Below are 9669 nucleotides of genomic sequence, written 5' to 3'. Positions count from 1 at the left end.
GACTCAAACAGGCCCACCTTTTTGCAACTTTTAAAGTTGTTACTCAAGGCTGTTATTTTGGCTTTTTCCCCTTCTCTTTTTGCACCTTATGTAGGAGTGGAACCCAAGGTTGAACTCTTACAGCTACAATACTGAACCCACACACTCATTGGTATTATGATGTATCCGAATGGAGAGGAAACACACCCACCTTTTCGCAACTTTTAAAGCTGTAAATCAAGGCTGTTTTTTTGCTTTTTCCCTCTTCTCTTTTTGCCCCTTTAGTAGGAGCGGAACCCAAGGTTTGAACTCACACAACCACAATACTCAACCCACACTCAAATACACCCACCTTTTCACAACTTCTAAAGCTGTACCTCAATGTGTTTTTTTTTTTTTTGGGGGGGGGGGGGGCGCTTTTTCCCTCCTCTTTTTTGCTATTTGGTGGTACCTACAAGCAGCCTTATAAACCTTATATATCATTTCAAGTAATTCCTTTCATTTCTTTGCAGAGTCAAACATGGCTTTTTGAAAGCTCAAATCAATGCCCGCCTCCCAGACATTAACCAGTTAGACCGAGTCTTAGGCCAATTAGACCGTGAGAATGTGAGAGCTCAATTCAAGAGGTGCCTTAATTTTTTGAAGGAGCCGGGTGCATATACAGCTCATTTGATGAGAATCAATACTGGTGAGGTCAGGCTAGGAGCTTCTAGTGATACATCACCAGCAGATAGTCGGCATGTCTGTTAGCATTAATAAAAGTTTGCTTCATGGAGAGTTTCTTGTCAAATGATTTAATGGTTGAGAACGTACGGTGCAAACAAATAAAATGCCTTATGTAGAAAGTGGTTGTGTAAACTTTATGCTAGTCTATAGAGGGTACAATACGCATGATCCCTTGTCAATATGATCAAGATCCTAACCATATAGCTGATGCATAGAACACTCCATACAAAGACGTTACTCTCATCTGTAACAGATTCCCCACCAGCCTTAACACTCAACAATGGAGGCCTTGCCCTTGGCTGATAAGTTGATAACAAAAACCTATACAATTGCTGCCAGCCAAAAGTACAAAGAGGCTTATGAGCCAGTTTCATAGCACAGGACCAGGTCAGCTGGCCCCACCATTTCTATCAAAGATACAAGGGGCCTCATGAGTCAGCTTTATCACAGGACCAGGTCACCTTGCCATTCTCTCTATCAAGAAAGGACATTGCCTCCACATATCACAGGACCAGGTCAGCTTGCCATTATCTCCATCAAAGATACAAGGAGGCTCATGAAAAGCTATCACAGGACCAGGTCAGCTTGTCATTATCTCTATCAAGAGGAAACATTGCCTCAACATATCAATAGGAAATGTCTAGTAGCATGAGATGCTGAGTCATGCTAATATGGAATTGAAAGCAGCAGTCGTTGGCATCTATAACATGAGAGCTCATAGCTGTCCAAGGAGCAGCAAAGCTAACACATTCTCTTAGACAGCTGCAGGCTGAAATGAAGAAAATGTTCTGCCACAACGTTGCAGCATGCATCATCAAGAAGAAATTTCCGCCTCAACCTGAGATGAGCTTTCTATATTTGTTTTGGACTTCAAAGCTGAGAACTCTAGAAACTGCTTCAAGTATTTCTTTGTCCAACCAGGAGGGGCACCATACTCATCCACAAGGTGTGATACAAAGTTGTCTACCTGTTCTTTCTGGCAACATCAGAGAGCAAGGAAATCAATCAGGAACATGGCCAAAATGTATGACTTACTCACCACTACATATCTATTTCTTGTGCTGAGTCAACTAGACTGAAGAGAGCAGAAACTGGTAACTACGTTCATTAACTTCAGAACTCTGTTGTTAGATAGAAAGTAAGGTAGTTTCTAATTATCATATCAATTCAGCTCATACATGCATGCAGAGGGTCAATGACTCCAACATAATCTTATAGCTAACATGAATTATGGTGATTTGACACAACAAATCACCTCAATCGGGCATCTCACCTGATTATCATAAGGTTTATCAAGATCTATGTACTGAGAACCAGCAGCGATACGAGCCTTAAGAGACATCTCTTCTTCTGGGCTCAAACCTGACAATGAATCACCTGCATTCTGTATCTCAGCAAGCATCTGTAAGAACAAGGATTTTAGTACTGATGTGTGTATCTTCTGAAAAACAGCCCTTAGATACAGGAAGTACGCCTTAGCAATGATGGGTGCGTCATCTAAGACAGCCTTCAGAGATAAGTGTGTCTTACCTTCTTCAGTGTTTCATTTTCTGAAGTTGCTTGATCTCTTTCTTTAGTGAGCTGAAAAGCCAAGTTTTCCAATGCTATTTTCTCCTCCTCTTTACACTTGGCAAGGTCCAGATCTTTCCTGAGTTCAGAAAGCTAAATTGCAGATAGCCCAATTCAACAACACACAGCAAGCTTCAATCAAAAAAGGGATGTCTGAAAACAAGAGCAATTTCTAAAAGTGTGATGGTTATACAGAACCTCCTTCAGAGCAGTATCTCTCTCAGATGCCAATTGGACAGCAACTGTCTCTAAAGCACAGGTGCTTTCTCTTAAGGGCCCTAATTCTTGTTGCAAGGTCTTTTCAACCACTCGCATCCTCTCTGACATTGCATCTACAGCTTTTTTAAGCTCTACAACCTGTGTTAGGCATAAGTAAGTAAGGCAAAGACCAGACACTCTATCTTTATAAAGGCTTTTAAATGGAGCCTCCAAAAACCTGCCTCTGTTATGGCTTCATCTCGTTCTTGGGCTAGCTGCATTGCAACAGTTTCTAAAGCCTCCTTCTCAGCCACAACACGTGCATAGTCAGCAACTTTTGTTCTCAAAGACACCATCTGCAAACATCGAGAGTCTCTCTCTCTCTCTCTCTCTCTCTCTCTCTCTCTCTCTCTCTCTCTCCATAAAAGGTAATTGTATTAATTACAAAAAAAAAGTACAAGACTGCATGGTTACAAGATATAATATGGCTCTAAGCCATCATGCATAAAGTCTAAGACATCACAGTGAAGGTACAAAGGAAAATGAACTATCTTGCCATATCTCAAAACATATTCCCTATACAAAGGCCAAGAAAATGAGAGCTCTTCATAAAAGCACAGCATGTTAAATGTGTCATGTAACATCTACATAGTCCTCTATCATAAAGCATCAATTTGGGCTTGCCTTTTGTTAGCCAAACTTCATCAATGAAATCTTAGCAATCTTACCCATGGGTGTTCCAAATTGTGTGAGGCTGATATGTGCCAACGGAACTACAGAAGCCAACCATCCCCTTAGTTTAGAGTCATAACATTGATTCCCCAAGTTTAAGCATACGGCGAGTGGGCTGCACTAGCTTACCACGCGACTTTTCATCCACAGTAACAAAGCAAGAAAACGTGTGACCACATCAATCAACCTATCACAAGGATGTGTATTTTTTATTCTTTGCTTAGCATTTGGCTTAGGCACTAATCAAATGTGCATATGTGAGGTGTTCATGTGATGTGCAAGTCAATCAAGTCACAATGATGGGCCAAGGATCCAAAGTTTGCAGCAGGTATCAAAGGCAAAAGTTGTAACAAGTTATACTAGTCATGTACTAGTGGGTGCCTAGTGTCTATTTTGGCCTAGAGCAATTAATTGATCAATAAATGTCAATGATGACATTAGGAACTACGCATTAATCAATTAATTAATACCAATACATAGGACCATTTGGGAGTCAAAATGGCCTAATCAATTTGATTGTGCATAATTTTTTGGGCAAGGACAAAGGGCTGAAATAAAGTTTCAAGATAATTAATTCTGAAAATGAATTAAATAGCTGAAACTTTCAATTAGAAATCTGCAGACTGCCTCTTTACAAAACCTTCCCAAGCAAGTAAGGGGAAGGTTGTTGGGGGCTGGTTGAGCCTCATTTCAACATTGTGGAAGCTGAGACACAAAGGGAGGAGGCTGTTCCACCATGCACCAGCTGCTGAGGAGCCAGGCCTGCACCGGCTTCTAGGCTAGGATCAATAGACAGCAGCACCAATTGGGCAGTTGGCAGCAAGGAACTGTTGTTTGGTGCCTTTCTTCACAAAGAAATTGTGAGTTTGTCTTTCCTCAGCATTCTCTAACAATTTTCAGAAGTTCTCAGCCATCCTAAACAGGATCTCAGCCATCTCCATCAAAATTCAGCCATTGAAGGTGAGCATTTGCTACCAAAAAACAGAGAGTTTACCAACTATCTTGGGTCCTACACCAAGAAATTGAAGGTCTAATAGTTGAAATCAACAGCTAGAATTCAAAGATTTTCAGATATTTCGAGGGACCGTCCCATCCTGAATTTGGGGTTTATTTTAACCAACCAAGGGTCAATTGGAGGCCAATGTTCTATTAGATCAAGGGGAAAATCAGATTGATCATATTTGATAGCAAGTAGCATTGGAATTCAGAGGATATTGGAGCAATCTCAATGTACTTCCAATTGCAAAACACATGTAAGAAATACCGCAAGAGCATAGTTGCATCTATACGTCACACGGTACTGTCCATACCCTATGATACGGTACATATCTATACAAAATCGTACGAAAAAATGGGCCTTTTCTGGCCACTGTGTCTAGCGCGTCTCCCCAGGTTCCTATGCGTTCCGCCTACGCATGTCATCTTGCGTGACACTTTAGGGAGGTGGGAAGCCTTGGATACTTCAGTCCACCCCCTTTTCCAGCTATGCACTCCTCCCCCAACCCCCCTTGGATTCCATCCAGCTCACAGCCTTGTTTGACTATTGACCCCTCTTTGACTGTTTGATCCATCTCTCATCTACAAAAGGTGCTCCTCTCCTCCATGCTTCCACACCAATTCAACAAGCATTTGCCATTCTCATCTCCCTCTCTTGGATCTTGAATGGATTTGTGATTCGTGAAGCTCTAGCCTCTCCCATCCCCTCTCTCTCTTGCTCTTTCAAGTTCTAACTTTATCCCAACCCTCTCTCTCTTTTAACTTTCAAAACTGAAGAGTCAAGACTCAAGAATCTCACTCCCCCCCCCCTCTCTCTCTCTCTCTCTCTCCAAGCCTCTGCATCTGTGAAGCTCTATTTGTGATTCGTGAAGCTCTAGCCTCTCCCATCCCCTCTCTCTCTTGCTCTTTCAAGTTCTAACTTTATCCCAACCCTCTCTCTCTTTTAACTTTCAAAACTGAAGAGTCAAGACTCAAGAATCTCACTTCCCCCCCCCCCTCCCTCTCTCTCTCTCTCTCTCTCTCTCTCTCTCTCTCTCTCTCTCTCCAAGCCTCTGCATCTGTCATCGGCACCATGACTCATGAGAAAAACGAGGCCTTCAATTTACACACAATCCATGTGGAGAGGGATACAAAGAAGTCCAACTCCCACCATTGGATGTGCAAGTATTGTAGGAAGCGCTATACAAGTGGTGCAACCCGGCTTCTCCAACATCTTTCCAAGACGGAGAGGCAAGTTGCTCCATGCAAGGAAGTCCCTCAAGACATCATGGATGAGATTCTCACCAAGATGAGAGGGGGATCCACAAGGGGAGAAGGAAGTGGTGCACCAACTCCTATGCTTGCTAATAAGGAAGCATCGAATGTGGGCGTAACTTCAACCGATGCGGAAGAGGCCTCTACCATTGATGGTTGGGACTCCACATCCGCATCTAGCTCTAGCAAAAGACAAAGAATGAAGGCTCCTGCGGCACTGGAAAGACAATCCTCTCTCTCTCAAGCTCCCGATCATGTGCGTGGCAACAACTTGCGAACATTGAAATTGCACACACGGTGATTGAGTGCAAACTTACATTCAATGTCCTAAAGCAAGAGCAATGGAAGAAGATGGTAAAATCCATTGCCAATGTGGATCCATATGAAGGATGGACTGGTGTCACATACAACAACATGAGGGCGAAAAAAATTTATGAATAGGAGAGGATTGATAGAGCCCTTGATCCTATTCGGACTGCATGGATAAAATATGGTTGCTCCATTTTCATCAACGGATGGAGTGATCTTAAGAAACGGGGTATCATCAACATACTCATCTCATATTCACTTGGCACTTAATTTTTGCAAGCCGTAGATACCGGCAAGAGGGGAAGGAAAACAACATGCTCATTCATCTACCACCACATTTAGAAAGCTACCATTGAGGTATACATTGCCTATTAAATTTATTTCACTTTTTTTCATTATAATTTATGCATAACTATCTATCTCCCTATTCTCTAATATCTATCTTGATTTTCTCTTTCCTCCAAATCCCTATCTCTTTTGATTCTTGAATCTTGAAACTTGAAAGGCTCAACTCTCTCTTTCTCTCTCTAACCTCCAAGTATTATTACTTACTTGTTATTTGTGGTTGTAGGTGGGCCCCTCAAATGTGGTGCAAGTTGTTACCAACAATGCATTGAATTGTCTGCGCATGGGCCATTTGCTTGAGGCCAAGTTTCCCATGATTTTGTAAACTGTAGTGATGGGTTAGCACGAAGATCGAGACAGTAGGAGTTCCTTAGGCACGAAGAGACAGAGAGAGTGGAAGAGAGCAAAGCAAAGAGTGTGCACGATTTTAGGTACAATGACGAGTGTGTACCTTTAGGTTTTTAGATATGTGTGTGTGTGTGTGTGTGTGTGTGTGTGTGTGTGTGTACAAGTGCTAAGGGTGTGTTCACCCCCGACAAAGGCAATGTCAGGACGTGTAGCAACCATAGCATACATCAAACTGCCAATAGCTGAAGCATATGGTATCTTGGCCATTTCATCCTTCTCATCATCAAATGTAGGGATGTCCTCTGCACTGAGTTTCACATATGGAGGCAATGGAACCCCAATTGTTTTTCCCCCCTCCATATTGAAACACTGCAAAATCTTCGAGACATACTCCTGTTGAGATAGATAGAGTAAGCCTTTCAATCTATCTCTCAATATTTGCATACCAAGAATGTGATTTGCATCATCAAGATCCTTCATGTCAAAGCTGCCATGAAGACTTTGCTTCAGTGAGTTCATAGTTGTACTCGTACGTAGTACGAACTAGTTCGTACCGTACGAAATCGTACCAAAAAACAAGTACCTTTTTTTTTTTTGTGGTTGTTGTTGTTGGTGGTGGTTTGGATTGTTGACTGTTGTTGTGGTGGTGGTGGTGATTTTGTAGCCTTGATCGATCAACCAAGAAAGGGGGTGGAAGCTTGATTAGACTCCTCATACATGTTTTGTTATGATTTATCCTAGAGCCAAAGGCCATACATAAGGTATTCAAGCAGTTCCAAACGTTTCTAATTGATGTCCCATCATTTTTCACAATATGTTAGTGTCATCAATAAATAAATTCAGCACCATTTAAGAATCATCAAGTAGCTTAATCCTAATGATTTTACCTTTGTTCACAGCCCATTTTGCACCACCCAACCCAAAGCATTAGTACACATTGCTAATAAAACTAGGCCAGAGGATAGCTTGGCCTAATGTACCTTCTGAGAGTACACGAATTAGTGAATGTACCGTCGGTAGCTGCTTTAGCCTTAGCAATGCCAAACAAAACCATAACAAAATTCATAAATCTTTTACCAAAACCTTTGGTGGTTTGTTTGGTAATTGTTAGTCTCACAGGTCATTTTGGCCTCTTGTATACATTAATAAAGCATCTCATGTCATTCTCTCTCTCTCTCTCTCTCTCTCTCTCTCTCTCTCTCTCTCTCTCAAGCATACATGACTCTTATTTGTATGATCATTCATGTATGATGTATCCACTCCTATGTATGTACTTGTAAATTGTAGCGCATGTTGCGCATGCGACATATGCCATAGAGGTTTTGGCATGTTACCCTCAAGTATTCATCTTATATACTCCAATAGCATTGCTATTTAGACTCTTAACATCTATTCTATCATCTATAGTTCAAAATAATAAAGTTATTTTTTTTCGTACTAATATCGTACCGTACCTTATAAAATCTTAAGGTACCATTTAGTACCGTATTTTATCGTACCGTACCGTACCGTACTTTTCGAACCTGACAACTATGAGTGAGTTTAAGGCATGAGTATCCCTGCCATCAATCAGCATGTCATCTACATACAAAACCAAGATAATTAGGCTGCCATCTGCTACCTTCTTAGTGTACAAGCAGTGATCCACTTGACTTCTATGGAAACCTTGAGACTACATAAATGTATCAAACTTATGATACCATTCTCTGGGTGCTTGTTTTAGTCCATACAAACTTCTTTTGAGTTTACATACCATCTTCTATTTCCCTTTTTCCACAAACCATTTAGGCTGCTGTATATATATGTCTTCATGCAAATCACCATGTAAGAATGCAGTCTTTACATCCATCTGTATGAGCTCCATATCTTCAGCTGCAACCAAGCCCAAAATGGTTCTCAAGGTAGTCATCTTGACTACAGGAGAAAAGATCTCATCAAAGTCAATTCCATGTTCCTGCTTGTACCCCTTTGCAACCAATTTTGCTTTGTACTTTGGTGAGGAACCAGAAGTGACTTTCATCTTATAAAACCATTTGCATGGAAGTGTTTTCTACCCTTTAGGCAACTGCACCAAGTACCAAGTGCCATTTTTTTCAAGAGATTCCATTTCTGACAACATGGCTTTATACCATTTCTTACTGTCCTGTCTGTCCATTGCTTCCTTGAAGCAAGACGGTTCACCACAGTCTGTCAATATGACATAATCAGCCACATAATTTGCACCAAGAATGAATCTATCAGGTTATCTAGTAGCCCTAGATGATCTCCAAACCCAATGATCATTGTTTGCTGGTTGTGAGCATTTTCAGCTTGCTATCCTGGCATTTCAGCCTGCAAATCAACATTAACAGCTTGTTGTCCTAGCTGTTCCTGCACATGTTGTGGCTCATTATCATGGGCAATAGCTGGCTGATCATTTCCAGCATTATTTTTTGCTTTACAAGTTCATTTATAGCAGATATTTGCTGCTGTACAACGGGCACATTTTGCTGTCCAAAAGGTATTTCTTCCCGGAATACAACCCTACGGACCTCCTTAGTCTTTTTAGGCTGTTTATGCATGCGATCTTCCCGGAAAATAACATCATTGTTGCGTACTACTTTCCTTTTCTCGGGATCCCACAATCTATATCCCATTTCACCTTCGTCACCATATCCTAGGAAAATGCATCTACAAGACTTTGGCTCAAGTTTGCTGCGTTTTTCTTTACGAATGTGCACAAAAGCCTCGTAGCCAAACACTTTCAGGTGAGAATATGAAGGTGGCTTGCCCAACCACGCTTCTTGGGAAACTCCCCCCTCCCCCCTCCAAAGACCTGTTTGGTGACAGATTAATTAAGTGAACGGCTGTCGTAACAACCTCTGCCCAAAAACCATGGGGTAATGCAGCATGAGACAGCATCGTACGGACCTTATCCTGTATGGTCCGATTCATACTCTCTACAACTCCATTTTGGGGTGGATTATGAGGGACAATGAGCTCCCTCTTTATCCCTTTGCTGTCACAAAATGCCTGAAAGGCCTTGGATACATATTCCCCACCATTATCAGAGCGAAAACACTTGAGTATCTAATCAGTTTGATTTTCAACCAATGCCAAGAATTTTCTGAACTTGTCAAGCACTTCATCTTTGCTATGAATAGGAGAATCCCATACCTTTCGTGTAGCATCATCGACAAAAGTGACAAAATATTTCTTTCCCCCTAAAGATAA

General features: G+C 41.5%; 1 protein-coding gene across 1 annotated transcript in view; it reads right to left on the bottom strand.

Moving 5' to 3' along the window:
* Positions 1-570: 570 nt before the first annotated feature.
* Positions 571-9669, bottom strand: part of LOC148010809 (uncharacterized) — a 69596-nt gene continuing 60497 nt past the window's right edge. Inside the window, exons 4-8 of the mRNA XM_087671302.1 lie at positions 2715-2828; positions 2473-2631; positions 2236-2367; positions 1979-2107; positions 571-1681 (exon numbers count right to left, since the gene is read on the bottom strand). Of these exons, the coding sequence (XP_087527428.1) occupies positions 1520-1681; positions 1979-2107; positions 2236-2367; positions 2473-2631; positions 2715-2828 (696 nt within the window). The 3' untranslated portion in view covers positions 571-1519. The remainder of the gene's footprint in view (positions 1682-1978; positions 2108-2235; positions 2368-2472; positions 2632-2714; positions 2829-9669) is intronic.

The sequence above is a fragment of the Lygodium microphyllum genome, chromosome 29 (assembly GCF_053477565.2).
Source record: "Lygodium microphyllum isolate KBCC chromosome 29, Lygodium_microphyllum_v1.1.10, whole genome shotgun sequence".
Taxonomy (NCBI): Eukaryota; Viridiplantae; Streptophyta; class Polypodiopsida; order Schizaeales; family Lygodiaceae; genus Lygodium; species Lygodium microphyllum.
Note: the sequence above shows the minus strand (reverse complement) of the source record. Positions and strands in the feature narration are given on the sequence as shown.